The sequence below is a fragment of the Toxorhynchites rutilus genome, chromosome 2 (genome assembly GCF_029784135.1).
Source record: "Toxorhynchites rutilus septentrionalis strain SRP chromosome 2, ASM2978413v1, whole genome shotgun sequence".
Lineage (NCBI taxonomy): Eukaryota > Metazoa > Arthropoda > Insecta > Diptera > Culicidae > Toxorhynchites > Toxorhynchites rutilus.
In genome coordinates, this window is record NC_073745.1 from 171,887,366 (window position 1) to 171,910,485 (window position 23,120).

Genomic DNA, 23,120 nt, shown 5'->3' on the forward strand with positions numbered 1-23,120 from the left:
TTCGTCCTTTTCCTAGGTATTAAGTTTTCAATTACAAAATTTGCTTGATTATGTTTTTGTTTGATGATTTTAACAATTTCACAAAATTTTGGATTTTCTTCTAATTTAGCTATTATTGGTTCGTATTGTTTTAATACAATTTTGAATGAAATCAAATTAAATCTATGTAATAATGTGTGGAAACCTTCTTTTATGAAAACTTTCCCTGTCTTTGCGGCAAAAACGCCAGGATTTTGATTTAGGTCCATGATTTCCATGTGGGATGAGTGGATAGGATTGGATAGGATCAGGAATAAGAGGATAATTGTGATCATCCTTCTGTTGTCCTGTGAAGTAAAAATCATAGTTAGTTTCCAGAGTATGATGTGAGGGATCAATCGGATATTCGTCTATGATCCTGCAAAGTAGAAAAATGTCATTAATAAAGTGTTTCATAATAAACTTTAGATTACTCGTTTCCTTTTTAATTTACTTTTGTGAATTTTTCGGTTATTTTCATCAATTATGTTAGTTTCCCAATTTTCTCTTACTTTGTTTTCTTTATATCTTTCTTGATGTTTGAGATTATTTCTTTTTCTTTCATATACAGTTTCATTATCTCGAAAAGTTTCATAATCTTCTCGGGATTGGTTTAATTTTTCTATTTCTTTACGTTTCCGTTCCATAATTCTTTCTTTGAATTCTTTATACATTTTTTCTTTCATTCTAATTCTTTCGTCTAGGTCTTCAGGGATCGTCGTATCTTGCCTAAATCCGTAAAATAATTCTCTAGGGGTGATATTTGTTTGGGTATGAATGGAATCATTGTAAATTGCAACTGTTAAGTTAATTTTGCTCGATTCAGGAAGATCTTTGGTAGAGTCTTTGTTCGAATGAATATTATGTAGTTCTCTTAGTGTTCGATGAACAATTTCTATAGTTCCGTTTGATGAGGATTGACCAACGCTGGTGTAGTGATATTGTATTTGATTTTCTTCTAGAAAGCTTTTCACAGTGGTAGAAGTAAATGCGGCTTCCTGGTCCATTATGAGTAGTGCTGGTTTACCAAGAGTTGATAGGAAATGAGATAAAGCTCTGAGAATGTGTACAGTATTACGCGTACGAATTGGTATAGCGAATGCAAGTCTGGAGAATTTATCACAAAAAGTGAGATAATTCTTTTCTTTTATTATGAAAATATCCATGTGAACTATTTGTAATGGTTTCGATGGGGTTTCAGTAAGTTTATATTTCTGTTTGTATGGATGTCTTTCGTATTTAGATTTTTGACATAATTTACAAACGTTAATAAATTTTGTAACTTTAGATTTTATTTTTGGGAAAAAATATTTTCTTTGAATGTGTTTGCAAGTTTCGATAATACCTCTGTGATTATAGTTATGTTGCGTTAGAATAATTTGGTCTTGTTCCTCTTCGTCTGGTACGTCAATTAAGAGTTTTTCGGTCCAAAGTATTTTTAATGATTTGGCTCGACAGAAGTAGTTTTTGTAAATGATTTGCAATGATTTAAGAATTTCAGTGTGACAGTAAAGTCCATTCACACAGTTAGATGATGCATAGTCTTTTAAAATATTTATAAGAATAGCAGGACTGAAAATTTGTGTTTTGATGGTTATTCGATGATAGTTTGGAAAAATTGTTAAACTTTCTCGACTATTTTCATTTGATTTTTCGAGGATGATTTGGTTTCTTCATACATCAGCAAGCCGTGGAATAAAGGTGACGTATAATTTTCATCATAACGAATATTTCAGATTTTCTTTGTGATTTTTCTTTCTCTAAGACATTTCAGCGTTTTGAAAACTTTTTCCGGAAGAAATAGTGCAGTAACTGGACCCATTTGTTCAGCGAGTGAAATTCCCCGAAGAAGATATTCGATTTTTGCATTTTCAAGTACTTTCGGAGTGTGAAGTTGTATTGAACCTTGGAACAGGATTTTTGAAGATTTCTTGCCACTGGAAAATATAAAGAAGCAAAATTTTTGTTTGGTTTTATTCTATTTATCTGTTTCTTTATTTATTTAATTATTTTTTTTATTACATATATAATTATTTTAACTTCTGTACGTGTTAGACGTTTTATGCTCTTTCTACTCTCAGTTTTGTTTCACAAATTTTTCTAAATGGAGGGGAACGAAACCTCCGATGTTGATATGACCATCGTAGATACTCCTCATGATTGTTTTTCTGAAGTTCGTCCTTCAGAAAAAGAAGAACCAATTACTGTCAAATTCGACACAACCAACAAATGATCCTGTTTCACTCACCTCGGTTCAAAATCAAATTAATTCTCTTCAGCATTCAATCATTGAGAATGTTCCTTCCAAGAATCTTTCTCGAATTCGACAATACCAGAACGTTTCGATGGTGTGGTTTTGGAAAAATCTCTCCAACTAAAAGAATTCGAAAACGCAGAGGGTATTTTTCATGATGTAAAACTTCCTCATGTGAAAATTTTAGAAGTAAGATCCCTGAATTCATTTTTAATGGATGGTAACGAAAAGAAATACTTCCCATCTGGTTCTTTTAGAATCTCCTTTGAGGGCACAGCTCTTCCAAATTATGTGCTCATTGATAAGCTTCGTCTTCCAGTTCGATTATTTACTCCCAAAATTATGACATGCACTAATTGCAAACATTTAGGTCACACTAAAACCTTCTGTTGCAATAAAATTAAATGTTCTAAATGTGGAGTCGACCATGATGAAATCACTTTCAATAAGGATGCTGATAAATGCATTCTTTGTGGAGGTGTTCCTTACACAGTTAAGGAATGTCCAAAATACAAATCCCGTTCTATTAAACTTAAACAATCACTTAAGGATCATTCTAAGCGAACCTTTGCTGATATTCTTAAGGCAGCTTCACCTCAGGTATCCGAGGTTTCAGAAAATCGTTTCTCTGTTTTATCAGAGGATGATGAATCGGATACTACTTTCGATCCAATAATCGCGAGAAGAGCTAGAAAGAGAAAAAATACTTCCTCCTCCAAGCCTGCTAAAAAAAGAGGGTTATCCTCTAATCAACCAGAAGCTTCTTCTCATTTTTCTGCTCCTTCCAACAATAACCCTCCTGGTTGGGGATCCTCTAACTATGACGTTCATTTCCCTGAATTGTCAAGTCATTCCAGATTCGCTTCTCAATCGGCTCCTGAACCCCAATCATTTACAGGAGGTATTTCTTTTTCTTCGATTGTTGGATGGATCTTTGATATTTTCGGAATTTCAGATTCAATGAAATGTCTCATTTCTGCTTGGCTCCCTACTATCAGTCAGTTAGCTAAGCAAATGGTTTCAAAGGGGCCCCTCCTCTCCTTCATTAATTTCGATGCCTAATTTATTGAATGAGTCAGAGAAATCTACTATTTTACAGTGGAATTGTAGAAGTCTTCTACCAAAACTTGACTCTTTCAAGCAAATGCTCCATTTTTTGAATTGTGATGTGTTTGCTTTATCTGAAACATGGCTTCGTTCGGACAATGTGTTAAACATCCATGATTTCAATATTATTCGTTTAGACCGTGATGATACCTATGGAGGAGTTCTCATAGGTATTAAAAAATGCTATCCATTTTACAGGATTCCCTTGCCTTTAGTCACAGGAATTGAAATTCTTGCGTGTCAGGCACGTATCAAGGGTAGAGATTTGTGCATTGCTTCTATTTATATTCCACCAAGTACAATGCTTAATTATCGAAACCTTGTGAATATAATTGAGCTTCTACCGCAACCTCATCTTATTTTAGGAGATTTCAACTCACATGGAATTGGCTGGGGTGAGTCTTTTGACGTTCGCAGAGCTAATTCTATTTATGATCTATGCGATGAATTCAACATGACAATTTTGAATACAGGTGATATAACAAGAATTGCCCCATCACCAGGCCGCGCAAGTCGCTTAGATCTATCCCTTTGTTCTTCCTCTTTATCATTAGATTGATATTGGAAGGTTATCCAAGATCCACATGGAAGTGATCATTTGCCAATCACCGTTTCTATTTCGAATTATTCTGAATCGTCAGGAACTATGAATGTTCAGCATGATTTATCTAGAAACATTGATTGGAAGAGATATTCTTCAATTATTTCAGAATCAGTGGCATTAGTTCATGAGTTACCCCCGTTAGAAGAGTATAATTTTCTAGCTGGATTAATTCATGATAGTGCTATTGATGCTCAGACGAAACGTTTTCCTGGGAATTCGTTTCGCAGTCGTCCTCCTAACGTGTGGTGGGATCAAGATTGCACAGATCTTTATAAAGAAAAATCGAATGCGTTCAAGGATTGGCGTAAATCGGGTTCCTGCGAACGTTACGACAATTACATTTATCTGGAGCGTAAATTCAAAAGCTTCATAAAAGCCAAAAAAGAGGTTATTGGCGTCATTTTGTGAATGGGCTTTCCCGAGAGTCTTCTTTGAGCACTCTTTGGAGAGTTGCCAGACAAATGAGAAATTATTCTCATTCAAATGAACAGATTGAATATTCTGAAAGGTGGATCTATGACTTTGCCAAGAAGATATGCCCAGATTCAGCCCCCGCTCCACCTCCCTTCCTGGAGACATCTGATGATATTGCGCCTCCATTCAGTATGGTTGAATTTTCGCTTGCACTTCTGTCATGTAACAATTCGGCTCCGGGGTCAGATAGGATCAAATTCAACTTATTGAAAAACCTTCCTGATAATGCGAAGAAACGTTTGTTAAAATTGTTCAATGTTTTTCTTGAGCAGAACGTTGTTCCACATGAGTGGCGACAGATCAAAGTTATAGCTATTCTGAAACCTGGTAAACCTGCGTCTGATTATAATTCTTATAGATCAATAGCAATGTTTTCTTGCATTCGCAAATTATTAGAGAAAATGATTCTAAGTCGCTTAGACAGCTGGATAGAATCCAACAACCTTCTCTCACCTTCGCAGTTCGGGTTTCGTAGAGGCAAAGGAACTAATGATTGTCTTGCTCTGCTTTCATCAGAGGTTGACATCGCCTTGAGTAAAAAGCAACAAATGGCATCAGTGTTCCTAGACATCAAGGGTGCCTTTGATTCAGTTTCCATTGAGGTTCTTTTTAAAAAACTTCATCTAAATGGGTTTTCTCCAAAATTAAATAGTTTTCTGTTTAACCTTATGCGTGAAAAACATATGAGTTTTTCCCATGGTTCTTCGTCAGTTTTACGAATTAGCTACATGGGTCTCCCTCAAGGCTCATGTCTTAGTCCAATCCTTTACAACTTTTATGTAAATGACATTGATGTTTGTTTATCAGGTAATTGTACTTTGAGACAATATGCAGATGATTGCGTAGTGTCGGTAATGGGCAAAGACAGTATTGATCTGTATAATCCCTTGCATATTTCTCTTGATAATTTGGTTGATTGGGCTTGTAAATTGGGTTTTGAGTTTTCTACTGAAAAGTCAGAGATGGTTGTGTTTTCAAGAAAACACCATCCTGCTCAACTGCAACTTAAACTTTTGGGTAGAACAATTAGGCTCTCTTTGTCATTCAAGTATTTAGGAGTTGTGTTTGACTCCAGAGGCACATGGGGTAAACACATAGGCTACTTGAAACAAAAATGTCAGAAACGAATAAATTTTCTTCGATCCATAACAGGGACTTGGTGGGGGGCCATCCTGACGACTTAATTAGGTTGTATAAAACAACCGTTCTATCTGTTATGGAGTATGGAAGTTTTTGCTTCAGATCCGCTGCCCGTACTCATATTCTGCAACTGGAGAGAATTCAATATCGCTGTTTGCGTATTGCTCTAGGATGTATGCAGTCAACGCATACAATGAGCCTAGAAATTTTAGCTGGCATCCTTCCTCTTTCTGTGCGCTTTTTCGAGTTATCATTCCGTTTTTTGATACGTTGTGAAACACTCAATCCGATAGTGATAGCAAACTTTGAAAAAATGCTAACCTTAGGTACTCAATCTAAGCGAATGTTACTATATCATGAATTTCTGACCCTGGAAAGCCCATCGGCTTCATCTGGTTTCCAATCGATTCCTTCAATTTTGTTCAATCCTTCTATTAATTTTGACTTGACAATGAAAGTTTATGTTAGTGGTATTTCAGGTGATCTCCGCCAAATAGTTATGCCTGCAATATTCTTGTCAAGATATAAACATATTGACTCAACCAAAACTTTTTTTACTGATGGATCCAGTCTTCATGGTTCCACAGGCTTTGGGGTATTTAATATTGACTTCTCCACATTCTGTAAGCTTAGTTTACCTTGTTCGGTGTTTGTTGCGGAATTGGCTGCGATATACACTGCTTTACAACATATTCAGTCCTTGTCACCCGAACATTTTTACATCTTTTCTGATGGTCTCAGCTCTTTAGAGGCACTTCGTTCGGTAAGGTCTAGATATTCTTCGTATTTCTTGTCTGGAATCCAACAGCTTTTAAGTGTTTTGATGAGTAGATCATTTAATATCACTTTTGTATGGATTCCCTCTCATTGTTCGATACCAGGAAATGAAAAAGCAGATTTTCTAGCTAAAAAGGGCGCAATGGAAGGAGTCTTATTTCATAGGCCCATTACTTTTGATGAATATCTCAATATTCCTCGTGAACGTGCACTTGAATCTTGGCAGACAAGTTGGAATGGAAGTGATAAAGGTCGGTGGCTGTATTCTATCATTCCCTCAAATCATGGTTCAAAGGATATAATTATTCTCGTGATTTCATACGGGTAGTGTGCAGACTAATGTCTAATCATTATTCCTCGAATGCACATCTTTTCCGAATTAATATTAGTGATAGTAACTTATGTGTTTGCGGTATAGGTTTTCACGATATTGATCACATTGTGTGGTATTGCTCTGATTTTCAAAATAACAGGTTATCTTTAATAGAAAATTTCCGCGAAAAGGGAATGACACCCTATGTTTCGATCCGCGACGTTCTGGCTACACGCAATCTCGATGCTATTTCGTTGATATATTATTTCCTCAAGTCCATACACTTTCAAGTATGAGTATGTGTGTATTTTTTCTGTTATTTTTAATTATCGTTTACATCTCCAACTTTTTGACGTAGGACTACGTCTTTCATTTCTATACCGGGGTGTAAAATCAAAGTTTCGAAAACGAAAGCGTTACGCCGGAGACCGAGATTTTGAGCGTTAATAGCTCCTAAACAACTGAACGAAATGGTATGATAAACACTTCATTCGATAGATAAAATGTCTACGCGTTCTATACTTGTTACTTTCTGATCCAAAAACTTGTTTCAATAGTCTTAAAATTGCTTTCAATACAGGCTATTGAAATCACCAATCGGTATATAAGCGAGCGCCGCTCGGAAATCCACTCAGTTCTAATTGAACAGCGATTGGAGCATGTTGTCGCTGTTGTGGTGAAGCTCTTCGTTTATCATGAAAGCGCGAATGAACGGTGTCACCAAGAGCCTGTTTGTGCACCTTAGGCCAGAAGGGTATCCATCAGGAGGAGAGTGATGCCACAAACTCTTCCCCGGGAAGATCTCGAAGCAGCCGCTACACACACACACATACACACACACACACACATATACACGCGCGGAATTCTTTCCGTTTGGATGCCATTCAGCATCGAGAAAGATCCGGAAAATAATTTGCCAGTTCCTCTGGGAATTTTCAAAATATAATCATGTGAAAGAGTTAAATTGAATGTTTTCTATCCATGTTACACTGTGACCAAATATGTTTCAATCAAGTGCTATTAACAGGTGGTTATCGAGTTGGCATTAACCACTGGTGGGCTTCCAGTATCGAGGAAAATGTGGAAATATCTAATCGTTACTGAAAATAATCTGCCAGTTCCTTTGGGAATTTTCAAAATATATTCATGTGAAAGAGTTTAATTGAATGTTTTCTATCCATGTAACACTGTGACCAAATATGTTTCAATCAAGTGCTATTAACAGGTGGTTATCGAGTTGGCATTAACCACTGGTGGGCTTCCAGTATCGAGGAAAATGTGGAAATATCTAATCGTTACTGAAAATAATCTGCCAGTTCCTTTGGGAATTTTCAAAATATATTCATGTGAAAGAGTTTAATTGAATGTTTTCTATCCATGTAACACTGTGACCAAATATGTTTCAATCAAGTGCTATTAACAGGTGGTTATCGAGTTGGCATTAACCACTGGTGGGCTTCCAGTATCGAGGAAAATGTGGAAATATCTAATCGTTGCTGAAAATAATCTGCCAGTTCCTCTGGGAATTTTCAAAATATATTCATGTTAAAGAGTTTATTTGAATGTTTTCTTTCCATGTAACACTGTGATCAAATACATCTGGTTTTGTGGTTTTTCAATCAATCGCAATTAACAGGATAGCTTCAGAAGATTATTCTTCCCCATCAGTAGGATATTTCCGTATCCAATATTGTATGCGCCCGCAATCGATTATTGCTCAGTCGCCGAAAGTTCCGAGCTCAGAGAGTTCATTCCCCTCTAGTTTGCCTTCCAAATTGCCATCATAAACCACACCTTCTCTCGATTCAATCACACACAAAAAGCATACTTAAGCGATATTCTGGTGGTGAGACACATTCATTTTTCGTGAGGACATCGACAAGACAACATCGTTGCCTAACGTGCTGGAGGAGGTGGACGGCGAAGGATCGATACATACACGCGCAGAACTCTTTCCGTTAGGATGCCATTCAGCATCGAGAAAGTTCCGGAAAGATCTAATCATTGCTGGAAAATAATCTGCCAGTTCCTTTGGGAATTTTCAAAATATATTCATGTGAAAGAGTTTAATTGAATGTTTTCTATCCATGTAACACTGTGACCAAATATGTTTCAATCAAGTGCTATTAACAGGTGGTTATCGAGTTGGCATTAACCACTGGTGGGCTTCCAGTATCGAGGAAAATGTGGAAATATCTAATCGTTACTGAAAATAATCTGCCAGTTCCTCTGGGAATTTTCAAAATATATTCATGTGAAAGAGTTTAATTGAATGTTTTCTATCCATGTTACACTGTGACCAAATATGTTTCAATCAAGTGCTATTAACCGGTGGTTATCGAGTTGGCATTAACCACTGGTGGGCTTCCAGTATCGAGGAAAATGTGGAAATATCTAATCGTTACTGAAAATAATCTGCCAGTTCCTTTGGGAATTTTCAAAATATATTCATGTGAAAGAGTTTAATTGAATGTTTTCTATCCATGTTACACTGTGACCAAATATGTTTCAATCAAGTGCTATTAACAGGTGGTTATCGAGTTGGCATTAACCACTGGTGGGCTTCCAGTATCGAGGAAAATGTGGAAATATCTAATCGTTGCTGAAAATAATCTGCCAGTTCCTCTGGGAATTTTCAAAATATATTCATGTTAAAGAGTTTATTTGAATGTTTTCTTTCCATGTAACACTGTGATCAAATACATCTGGTTTTGTGGTTTTTCAATCAATCGCAATTAACAGGATAGCTTCAGAAGATTATTCTTCCCCATCAGTAGGATATTTCCGTATCCAATATTGTATGCGCCCGCAATCGATTATTGCTCAGTCGCCGAAAGTTCCGAGCTCAGAGAGTTCATTCCCCTCTAGTTTGCCTTCCAAATTGCCATCATAAACCACACCTTCTCTCGATTCAATCACACACAAAAAGCATACTTAAGCGGTATTCTGGTGGTGAGACACATTCATTTTTCGTGAGGACATCGACAAGACAACATCGTTGCCTAACGTGCTGGAGGAGGTGGACGGCGAAGGATCGACACATACACGCGCAGAACTCTTTCCGTTAGGATGCCATTCAGCATCGAGAAAGTTCCGGAAAGATCTAATCATTGCTGGAAAATAATCTGCCAGTTCCTTTGGGAATTTTCAAAATATATTCATGTGAAAGAGTTTAATTGAATGTTTTCTATCCATGTAACACTGTGACCAAATATGTTTCAATCAAGTGCTATTAACAGGTGGTTATCAAGTTGGCATTAACCACTGGTGGGCTTCCAGTATCGAGGAAAATGTGGAAATATCTAATCGTTGCTGAAAATAATCTGCCAGTTCCTCTGGGAATTTTCAAAATATATTCATGTTAAAGAGTTTATTTGAATGTTTTCTTTCCATGTAACACTGTGATCAAATACATCTGGTTTTGTGGTTTTTCAATCAATCGCAATTAACAGGATAGCTTCAGAAGATTATTCTTCCCCATCAGTAGGATATTTCCGTATCCAATATTGTATGCGCCCGCAATCGATTATTGCTCAGTCGCCGAAAGTTCCGAGCTCAGAGAGTTCATTCCCCTCTAGTTTGCCTTCCAAATTGCCATCATAAACCACACCTTCTCTCGATTCAATCACACACAAAAAGCATACTTAAGCGATATTCTGGTGGTGAGACACATTCATTTTTCGTGAGGACATCGACAAGACAACATCGTTGCCTAACGTGCTGGAGGAGGTGGACGGCGAAGGATCGACACATACACGCGCAGAACTCTTTCCGTTAGGATGCCATTCAGCATCGAGAAAGTTCCGGAAAGATCTAATCATTGCTGGAAAATAATCTGCCAGTTCCTTTGGGAATTTTCAAAATATATTCATGTGAAAGAGTTTAATTGAATGTTTTCTATCCATGTAACACTGTGACCAAATATGTTTCAATCAAGTGCTATTAACAGGTGGTTATCAAGTTGGCATTAACCACTGGTGGGCTTCCAGTATCGAGGAAAATGTGGAAATATCTAATCGTTACTGAAAATAATCTGCCAGTTCCTTTGGGAATTTTCAAAATATATTCATGTGAAAGAGTTTAATTGAATGTTTTCTATCCATGTAACACTGTGACCAAATATGTTTCAATCAAGTGCTATTAACAGGTGGTTATCGAGTTGGTATTAACCACTGGTGGGCTTCCAGTATCGAGGAAAATGAGGAAATAACTAATCGTTACTGAAAATAATCTGCCAGTTCCTCTGGGAATTTTCAAAATATATTCATGTGAAAGAGTTTAATTGAATGTTTTCTATCCACAAAATATCCATATAATACATTTGGGTTTGTGATTTGTCAATCAAGTACAGTTAGCAGGTTAGCTTCTGAAGATTATCCTTCAGAACAAGCTTTTTCGTATCCTATATTGGATGCATAAAACCTTGTGCCTCCAACGTAACGCTCTCGTTTTCGAAGTCTCCCAAATATTCATTTATTCATTCATTCAGAATGGATTTAGATTCAACTTCAAACAAATGATCTCTAAATCAACGATAGTGCTACGTCACCCTTGCGGTTATACCATAGATATAACCCACTTCCTGTTTTTGTTTTTTGTTATTAATAATTCTATTATTTACCAATAATCTATGGTTTTAATGTTTTCATTTTTCTCCAACTATTTCCCTCAGAACTTAAACACATTCAGATTCACGCATTCGCACGCAATCTTCAAGGAGGTGGTTATCTCTATCAAAAAATCCTCAAGAAGAAGCCTCAAATATTATTTTATTATGTATTGTTATATAATTATTTATATTGGATCATTTCTTGAAAAAACTATAGGGTTTTTATGCCTTTTTAGAAAGAACATTTGCATAGTTCTACTCACAAGGGCTTTTCCCTATTCACAAACACGGCTCATTGATGCTTAACGTTGCTGAGCCAATTGAAAATAAATGATTTAAAAAAAAAAAAAAAGATTTGGTTTCTAAATTCATTGAGAGGTTTTTCTGTGCTTTTAATGAAGTCACTATCATCAGAGTCTGCTGAATGTTGAGTCATACTTTCATCTGTTGTATTTGAATTTATTTCATCGTTCACTGATTCCTCTGGTTCAATTCTGGAAAGGGAATCAGCATTGTTATTTAGAGTACCTTTTTTTATATTTGATTTCGAATTCAAATTCCTCTAATTCAAGTTTCCATCTCAGTAGCTTGCGATTCAAGTCATTTTTTTTGTCTTAGCCATAAAAGAGGTTTATGGTTTGTACGGATTTCAAATTTGGTACCATAGATGTATGGCCTGGATTTTTTTTTTATCCCATATATTTATTTTAGGCTCATTAGCATTTTATCTGAAACAGAGCCGAATTTTAATCGTGTACATGTCACATGGTTATCATTATCTATAATTAGCACATTACACAGTTGCCATTTTGCCAGTATTCCTTCTATACCATTGCATATGGTACATCTACACAGTAGCCATTTAGGCGTAAGAGTTTTCTATCTGTTCTTCCATTATCCTGTTAGACCGGACAGCGGAGACAGTTGGTTGATCATTGTTGAGTTATTTATAGAACAGCAGCCCGATGTGTCTTGCAGAGCAGAGCAGTTGTATGGATGAATCAATCTTATTTCGACCGTGGATCGATCTCCATCGCTGGTGATTGTTGCGTGGACATAGTTATTCTGTAACAACACAAAGATGGTCAATGAGGGCCCTGAGTTTTGAACTCACGATCGATCGCTTACTAAGCGAACGCGCAACCAATGTGGCTACGGAGACCCCCTATGGCCTGAAATGTTTGGTTGCAAAAATTATGGCTAATATATGAATATCTGCATTCTGTGTCGTTCAGGGTTCTAGATGCGTATGCAATTGGATGTTCTTTTCCATCATCTGAGCGTTGTGATAAGACGGCACCTAACGCAAAATCGCTTGCGTCTGTTTCAAGGATGAATTGTTTTTCGAAGTTTGGGTATTTGAGGATGGGATCTGTTACTAACAGTTGTTTGCAATCTTTGAAACAATTTATAAATTCTTCGTCATGGACAATCTTTGCATCTTTCTTAAGGCATTTTGTCAATGGCTTCGTGAGTTTGGCAAAATCTTTGATGAATTTCCGATAATATCCCAATAGTCCTAGGAATCCTTTTATCTGTGAAGTAGTCTTGGGTATCGGCCAATTTAAAATCTTCTCTATTTTATTGAGATTAGGTTTTATACCATCTTGAGTGACGATATGGCCTAAAAATTCACATTGCTTCTGAAGAAATTCACATTTATCCAACTGGATTTTTAAGTTTGCATTAAGTCTTTGAAGCACTTTGTCTAGGTTTTCAAGATGTTGTTGCTAGGCCGAGCGCGTTAGTACCAGTGCACCAGTCCACCTAGTAAGCGTTATATAGTTTCGGCCGCCGAAGTGATCGAGTTAGCTGGCAAAGCTGCTCGCGACGATAAGAAAACCCGCATTCAGAACAGACCACATTCGGTTCGGTGGACATCAAGACAACAACAGGCAGTTGCAGCGAGTGGCGAGTGACAAACGCAATCGCAAAACGGCAGCAGGTAGAAGAAGGAAAAATTTTGTTCTTTATACAAACTGCTTCGGTGACAAATCCAGAACAAGGCTGCATCGAGGGCGTTCGAAATGGTTTTTTTTCAAAACCACGAGTGCTAAGTTTTCTAAATTGGAACCATTCCATAAAACATGGCGCTTTTCAGGGCCATTAAACCTTCCAGAAAAGAGTTTACGAAATACAGTTCAATGCTTTCTGCATCTGTTACATCTGCATTGTATAGAAAAATAACTAAGGAGCAACATGATGAGCTATGTATTTCCTGCTGATCTGTTCTTATTTTAAAGGACTTTAATCCGAAGGTCATCCGTCCCTGTATTTACTGTTGGTTTTTCAGAACGCTTATAGCTCGTTTGTTTCTCGACAGATCGTAGAGTTCGTCTCCAAAACCTCAGTTCTTTTTCATTTTTATTCACTTTGTTGGCAGAGACTACAAATCTTACAATTCATTCGTCTCCGAAACCACAGTTTAAGGTACGGTAATGTACTCAATAGTAAAATATATGCTGATGACCACCTATGCATTCCCTATCACAGCCATCATTTTGATTGTGCGATATGAACATACACCGAAAGATGCCCGGCGTTGAACATTTGATAAGTACAAAGCCTTCAGAAACAAATCAAGAATCAACTATAAGATAGTGAGAAAAAATTGAGAAAGTTTGTAAAAAAAACGAAAAACACAACACCAAAGGTTCTTTTCAGAACCCCCAACATGTTCATAAAGAGTAAACAGTAAACTAATCCATTTTTCCATTCACGTAGGAGAAGAAAATAAAACAATATATTTAAAATATATATTTAGCAAAAGCTGTCCCCTTTGTATAGTCCTTTGTATAGTCACTCCGGTTATGTCCCAGACATTACCCACCCGTCTTTTTTTTTGGTACAATCCAGATTGGTGAAGTCCATGGTGATATGGAATTTTGAATTATTCCATCTAACAGCATTTCGTTAATTTGTTTTTCAACTTCTGCTTTATGAATATGAGGGTACCTGTATGTTTTATTGTGGATGGGGATATCATCAATTGTTTTGATTGCGTGCTTTATCGCTGTTGTGCAAGAAAGCTTATGATTTTCATTGTGAATTATGCTACTATTTCGTTTCAAAATTTTAAACAATGATGATTTTTCTTCAGGGTTGAGGTGTTCTGTTCGGATTAATTTATCTAAGTCCAAATTTAATGGATGGGATTCTAATATTGTGTTATTTATTTCCATGGCTTTGGCAATTGGAAGAACCTTTGCTGGTTTGGTCCAAGTGAAGGTAACTGATTCGCCAAAATTTCTTGCTTGAACGTTAATGAATTCATTCCTTGCATGATATAATCCTGATGGTATTACAGCGTTATTAATGCGTATGTCTGAAGGGAGAAACACGTCGCCGTTTTGCTGTGAAACAGGGAGTTTAATAGTTTGTACTGAATGTGCATTAAGAGTGATTTGAGGTGGGCCTAATGTTCTTGTTTGCATGGGAATTGTTTTTTGTGGAAGAATTAATTTATGATTATTAACGTCAATTATAGCTTTAAGATCTGACAATGATTCGTATTCAATGATGCCATCAAAAAACGTATGAAAATTAAGAAGATAAAAAGTAAAGTTTTGTTCAATCCCAAACAGAGTTGTGGTGAATTTTTTATTAGAGATATGTTTTCCTGCACTATTTTTGATGCTTATTGGTTTGCATGATTCTTGTCTTATATCCGGAATAAGACGTGGTGAGATGAAGTTTTTATTAGAACCGCTGTCTACGAGAATTTTTGCTTTTTTACCGAGAATATTTATGATTATGTAAGGAAGTCCATTTATAGCATTTAACTCGGAAAGAGAGTACCTGGGGAAATTTGAAAATTTGTCTCCGATTCATTTTCGTATTCATATTCATGTTCTTCCTCAGAATGATCTTCAAATGGTTTTTCAGATTCATCTTCTGCATCGTGATTGTACATTCTGTTCTGTTTTGATCTCAATGATGGATCAATTTCCATAGGTTCTACCTTTTGTCTGTCAGAAGGTGGTTTCTGTCGTGATACAAATTGTGTCGGTCTGTTGTCAATTGATTTGTTGAATGGTTTTTCAAAATGCTTTTTATTAGATTGAGGATGTTGCTCGAAAGCCGAATTTGTTTGAGTTTTAGTTTTCTCGGCATTTTGGAATCGAGTCAAGAAAGCGTATGCTGCTTCTAAATCACTAGGTTGGGCTGTTTGCGCATAACCGAAGTAAGGTTTGCTAAGTCCGTTTATAAATGCAGCTAGGCATTCCTGTTCTAGAAAATGATTGATTGCCTCCCAGTGGTTGGAGTAGATTTCATTTTGCTTCGCTAGAGATTTCATGTTAATCATGATTTCTCTTGTACGTTTATAGTATATGTGAAGAGAGTCAGTCATTTTTAGAGACCAAAGTTGCGTTTGATAAGTGGCAATATTATTGCGATCACCGTATACACTTTGTAAAATTTCTGCTACTTCTTCGAATGTTGATGGGTTACCATTTACACATATTGTGTCTCGGGCTCTTCCATCTATTTTATTAATCACCGCTTGTTCATAGACAGAAAATAATTCTGCTGTTACGTGTGATCTAAATAAATTTAGAGTTTTTTTTTGCAGTTGTCAACCAAGACGCTAACTGCTTTTTGTTTACATCAAACGATGGGATCGTTCTAATTGGATCGGGAATCCTATAGAAATCAGAGCGCCGGTCCTCCGCAGCGGGGGCCTGCTGCTGCTGTTGTAAAATTTGTTGCTGTCGCTGCAGCGTATTATTTTCTTGCTGGAGAGCGCTTAGTCTCTGTTCCAGACTTTGTACTGTTGCATAAATGCTTTGGAGATTTGCTGGCTCCATATTAAATTTTAATGCCTTTACTTTTGGCAATGGATTGAATTTTGGCATATAGCACTAGGTTTTAAAAAGAAAAACGACTCACCTGCGATAGGTTCTGGAACCACTCCTTCGAATTGAAATTCACTAAATCACTTTGAAATGTCTTATTGAAGCACCGCAAATCCTCCACGTGTTGGGAGATGGTTTTTCACCGAGTAGCTTCACACCGCGAATAGAAAATCACGTAGTGGACTCTATTCCACAGCACACTAAATGTTCATTAAAACAGTTCCGAATTTCCAAGCACTGAAAACGTTTTTGCGATGTAGCGCCGCGTCTTTCAATTTGTCACGTATCGGACACAAACACTGCACTAGCGAAAGCGAAATTGTTTCCACGTTTCGATTCTAAGTTCTGATTTAATTTAGCACTTAGCGCAAATTTACTTCAACGCGATTTAGGAAGTGGCCCGTACGACTGCGCCAGTTATGATTTATACACCATAGGTGGTGTAAAAAAAACAATCTTTTATTTACCGAACTTTGGATTATAAAGTCAACTTAGATACTAACTCTAGTTCCCTGTCGCTAAGCCTTTTATAACTATCAATTTCTAAGTCAGCATAATTCAATCTTGGTTGGTTCCCGTTCATGATGTCTCGTGTTGCATCTGGTTCTCCGGATTCTGCTGACGATGTCTTCTATGGCGATAGCGCTGGAATTTGTTTTGGCATCGTACGGTTCGTTGGAAATGTTTACATGATGACTGCGTGGCTCGATGATTATCTGACCTTGATGTGTAGTGTGGATTGTTGTGCTGCTGGGCTGGTTTCCGTACATAACTATATATATATATATATATATATATATATATATATATATATATATATATATATATATATATATATATATATATATATATATATATATATATATATATATATATATATATATATATATATATATATATATATATATATATATATATATATATATATATATATATATATATATATATATATATATATATATATATATATATATATATATATATATATATATATATATATATATATATATATATATATATATATATATATATATATATATATATATATATATATATATATATATATATATATATATATATATATATATATATATATATATATATATATATATATATATATATATATATATATATATATATATATATATATATATATATATATATATATATATATACTAACATAAATACTGAACACTGGTTTATCTTCAATATGTTTTTTTTTCAGGTTACTTCGCCAGTTCAAATGGTAGATTATATTAGCGATCCGGCGGCTGCTGTTGCAGCCGCATACTCTAATCTAAGTCCAATGTACACTACCACGCCTTATGTATCAACAGAAAACATGTACATGACACCTCCTGCTCATTCATCAAATTTCTATTCAGTATCAGATAATTTGTTCCACCAGTATAGATTGCAGAGTGTGAATAGCTATTATCCGGAATATGCATCAACTCCAACCTCATATATTACAACAAATGGTTTAATTCCATACGATGGTTACAGCATAGCTAAAGAAGAACGATGGCACAACGATGGAAAATGTTTAAGTAGAGACAGTAATCATTGTGTTGATTTTGACGCATCGAACTCGCATGAAAATACTAAACAATCTCCAGTGATAGTAGAAAAGACAGGCTCAACGGGGACTCCTTCACCAATCAGCATGATAAATCCAGCTATTGTGAAACAAGTTCCAAATGAACAAAATCCACCAAATGCGACTGACGGGCAAAGTTCAAATCAAAATGGAGAATCAAATGACTTACCAACAACAGTTTTCAAAGAAGAAACGTCTCCACCACAACATTTTGAACCTCGAAGACAAACTGTTTTAATGTGGGGTAAGTAACATTATACTGATTTGTACCAACTTGTCATGGAATTCGGTGTCGGTATCCTCTCAGAATTTATTCCAACTTTATTTTGATTTCGAGATATCAGATAGTTATGTATTTTTGCATATCCAAACTAGCAAACACTGTCTTCTGGAAAGGGCGAACTTGTGCTTCTTGAGGCAGAGCTACGTCTATAATGAGGTGTATTTTCAAAGCTTCAAAAATGGGAGCCTAATGTTTGGAGTGCAAAATTTGAGCGTTAATGCCTCTTTGCCGGCTGAACGAAGTGGTATGAGAATCAATTATTTCATGAAATAGAATGTTTACGAGTGATGTTTGTTCCTTATTGACCCGAAAAACTTATTTTACTAAATTAAAAACTTCGAACTGAAAATACTTCGAAGCGAAACTTTTGAAATCAATATATATATAGACTTGGAAATTCAGTTCAATTTATTAGGCGATTGATAGTCATCTAGATCGGACGTATTTAATAAAAGCTCCTGTATTTTTTTTTATCCGATTTATTTATTTAAGACTCATTAGCATTTCAGCTGTAACAGAGCCGAATTTTAATCGTGTACATGTCACATATTTATCATATCTATAATTAGCACATTACACAGTTGCCGTTCGCCAGTATTCCTTCTATACCATTACATATGGTACATACACACAGTAGCCATTTAGGCGTAAGAGTATTCTGTCTGTTCTTCCATTATCCAGTTGGACCACCGGACAGCGGAGACAGTTGATTGATCATTGTTGAGTTATTTATAGAACAGCAGCCTGATGTGTCTTGCAGAGCAGAGCAGTTGTATGGATGAATCGATCTTATTTCGACCGTGGATCGATCTCCATCGCTGATGATTGTTGCGTGGACGAAGCTATTCTGTAACAACACAAAGATGGTCAATGAGGGTCCTGAGTTTTGAACTCACGATCGATCGCTTACTAAGCGAACGCGCAACCAATGTGGCTACGGAGACCCCCTACAAAAAAGCTCCTGTAGTAGTGGAACATACTTTATTACTTTATTTTCTCAAAGCTTGTGTTTCCTTCAGTGTTAGTAGTCGATGTCTTAAAACTAAACACATCGGTATTGACGTGGGACTACGTCTAACCGAAATATATGGGGGGTAAAATGAAAACCTCAACACAGAACATGCAGGAAAAAATGAAAGAATTTGAATGCTTATAACTCGCACATTCGCACCAATTGATGGAAAATATTTCTACGCATCTATCACAATTAATAGAATGTTAAACAATGTGAAATGAAATGTTGAGCGTTATCTAAACGCCCTAACTGCCAAGTGTTGATTGATCTGATTTACGGTTTCCCCAACACAGACTTCTAAATCAATGTGCCTGGGGAAATTTTCGTTCCCATCCAAGTATGTTCCCTGTCGCCTCCCTGATGTCGGTGATTGGCACTGAAGTGGCGGAAATAGGCCGACGAAAAATAAGCGAATATAAAAAAAAAAAAAATTAGTGGGTTATATCTATGATATAACCGCAAGGTTGACGTGGAACTACCTTAGCTTAGCAATCATTCGTTTGTATTGATTAAATTCTTGATTGAATGAAACAGTTTCCAAATTCAATTGAGTTCAATATATTTGCTCTGCGAGTGAAAAAAATGAACAAATGCCGTGTAAAGTCAATTCATTTATTGTGATTGATTGTTCTTCGTTACAAGTAAATTTAATGACGGACCTTTTACGTTTGGTATGATGACTAGAACAAAATATATGTACGGAAGAATTATCAAACGTTTGATGAACCAGCCTAAGGCTGAAAATCTTTCCAATAAAGACAACAAAAAAAAAATTATCAAACGATTATTTTATTTTACATTTCCCTCTGAAGTTTACATCCCAAAAGTGTACATACTTCTCGAATCTCGAATTTGCTTGAAACTGGGAAGTTCATTCGCTTCTAGTGTCTGCACGATTTTCCCAGGTTACTATGTTTAGAAGATCATGTTAGGACAGACATATTCCACTCTGCACAAAGGCAAGCGAGGACAAAAGTACTCGCAGTTTGCATTTATTTGCAGAGCCGATTTCCCCAGAAACCTCGGTTTTGAAGTCTGTGTTAGGGAAACACATTTCAATCGGAACAAAAATACCCCCGATTTGTATGAATTCGCAATGCCGATTTCCCCACGCTCCATGGATTTGAAGTCTGTGTTAGGGAAACACATTCCAGTCGGAACAAAAATACCCCCGACATGCATGAATTCGAAATACCGATTTCTCCAGCTACCTTGGTTTAGAAATCTCTATTAGGGAACACATTTCGGTGGGAACAAAAGGTCCCCTACTTTCGTGTGTTCTTCTTCTTCTTTTTGGCTTAAGGGGTTTAAACTTTTCAGTTCACTCGCCTCTGGGCTCTTTCGTGTGTTTGCAATGCCGATTTCGCTGCTTGGTTTTAAAGTCTGTGTTAGGGAACATTTTTCGATGAGAACAAAAGTCCCCCTACTTTCATGTATTTGCAATGACGATTTCCCCAAGGCTGCTTGGTTTTGATGGCTGTGTTAGGGAAACCGTAAATCGGGCCAATCAAAACGATGCAGTTAGGGCGTTTAGATAACGCCTAATATTTTACAGTTATTCAATTGTTTATCTAATGAAAAACAACATTTTGTTAGTTGCGATAGATGCGTAGAAATATTCCCTATCAAGTGATGCAAACATCTCTCCTATCCAGTACGAAATGTTCGAGCTATAAGCATTCGAAATCTTTCATTTTTTCCTGTATGTTCTGTGTTTAGGTTTTCATTTTACCCTCCATATATTCCGGTTAGACGTAGTCCCACGTCAAAAGTATGTTCCCTTACACAGCCATCTAAATTAATGTGCCTGGGGGAATCCACCTCGCAGATACATGCAAGTTGTGGCTCCCGTGGCCGAGTGGTTAGCGTCATACCTAAAGTGCCGGGGGTTCGGGTTCGATTCCCGTTCTGGTCGGGGAATTTTTTGTCAAAGGAATTTCCTCCGAGTTGCACTGTGGTCACGCGTATTCTAGAGTTTGCCACTCAGAATGCATTCAAGGCGTGTTATTTGGCATATAAATCTCAACTAAGTACTAATTAAAATGATGCAAGTAATACTACGTTGAGACGGCGAAGTTCCTTTAGGAACGTTAGTGTCATTTAAGAAGAAGAAGATACATGCGAGATGGGGGATTTTTTGTTCCCACCGAAATGTGTCCAATCTGACTTATATTACATGGCGTTTGTTCAAATTTTTTACTTACACGACAAATATGTTGAATTCAAATGAATTGGAAAATTATTTCATCCAATCAATAATTTAATCAATACAAACAAATGATTACTAAACCAACGGTAGTCCCACTAGAACTATGCGGTTATATCATAGATATAACCCACACATTATTTTTATTTGTTGACTAGCTGACCCGGCAGACTTTATCCCGCCCAAAATTTGTTTTTTTGTTATCAATACCTTCAATCATTCTCGTTTTCTTACTAAGCGCAAGTTCATGAGTCCAATCGCAGAACTGTTCATTGATTGATCTTCTAATCGACCCCGTTGAATTTACCTTTTACTAAAAATTTCCTAGTACTTCTACCAAAACTCATCATTATAATATCAGATTATTTTCAGACACAAAAAAATTTGTGTTTCATTTGTATGGCAGCCCCCCTTAAAGAGGGGGGTGGAGTGTCTAACTACCACATAAACATTTATTGCACCCTAAAACCAAATGCTGAAATTCGTTTCATTTGCTTGATTAATTCTCGAGTAATGCAGAAATGTGTGTTTCATTTGTACGGCAGCACCCCCTTAGAAAGGGGGAAGGCGTCTCAAACTATCACGAAAACCTTCCCCGACCCCAAAAACCCCTACGTACCAATTTTCATGTCGATCGGTTCAGTAGTTTCCGAGTCCGTAAGAATCAGACAAACAGGCAGACAGACAGATAGACAGACTGACAGAAATCCATTTTTATATACAGCCATTCCATGGCAAACCGATATAGTGGTTCTTAGTTTTTCGTGAAAAGTGGTAGTTTTGTTCTTTATCGCAAAACATTAGACCCATATTTTTTTATTTTTTTGTTAGGGTGCCCATTTTCATTTTAGGCTGATCCGAAATATCGACTTTTTCCCTTTTTTTCAAAAATGACATTTTTCAAAAATTCATAACTTGTGAACCACTGAACCGATTTAGACGACATATCAAACTAAAGCTAATTAGCTATTCATTCTTGGAAAAATGCAACGCTCGCAAAGTTCCAGGTTTTGGTTTAGTTATTACTGATTATATTCGTTTTTTATAGTTTTCATAGTCTCGGGATCAAAGGCGCTATATTTTTTTATATTTTTTCTGGAAAGCTGAGTATTTTTCACATAACATATCTCAAAACTAGGGAGGCGTTTTTTTTCGTTTCTGAGTTATGATTTTTCAAAGTTAACCGATGGTCGAATAACTAATTTTTTCCCATTTTTTCCACTACAAAAAATCAAAACTTTTGATCTACCGGACTGACTCAGATGATCGACATATCAAATTAAAGCCAATGAGCTCGTCTTGTTTGAAAGAATATTACACTCGGATTAAAAATGGATTTTGTTTTCGTAATTATTGATTAAATTTGTTTACTTCGTTGCTGGACCGAGGGCGCCGTATTTTTTAATATTTTTTCCTGAAAGCTGAGGTTTTTTCACATAATATATCCGAATACCAGAGAGGTGTTATTTTTCGTTTTCAAGTTATGATTTTTCAAAGTTAACATGTTTTTAGTTTTCGTTTAATATTTCTGTGTGACTAGACTGGTTGTATTTGACTATAATTAAACTAATTGGCAAGTGTGTTAATTTTGACGTAGGACTACGTCTAACCGGAAGATATAGGGGGTGAAATGGAAATCTAGGCACTGAACAAGTAGGAAAAAATGCAAGATTTGGAACGCTTATATTATAACTCGAGCATTTCTCGATAGATCGCAAAGGTTTTTGCATCAATTGATAGGAAATATATCTACGCATCTATCATAACGAATAACATTTCATTTTTCTTGAGATAAATAATTGAATAATTGTGAAATATCAAGCATTGTCCAAATGCACTATGTGCCCATTTTTGATTGGTCCAT

At 36.2% G+C, this 23,120-nt stretch overlaps 1 protein-coding gene across 1 annotated transcript in view; it reads left to right on the top strand.

Annotated features, from left to right (window-relative positions):
* The window catches only part of LOC129771698 (aryl hydrocarbon receptor), a 433,577-nt gene that overhangs the window by 377,167 nt on the left and 33,290 nt on the right, over positions 1 to 23,120 (top strand). The window contains exon 10 of the mRNA XM_055775624.1: positions 17,378 to 17,996. Within this exon, the coding sequence (XP_055631599.1) occupies positions 17,378 to 17,996 (619 nt within the window). The remainder of the gene's footprint in view (positions 1 to 17,377; positions 17,997 to 23,120) is intronic.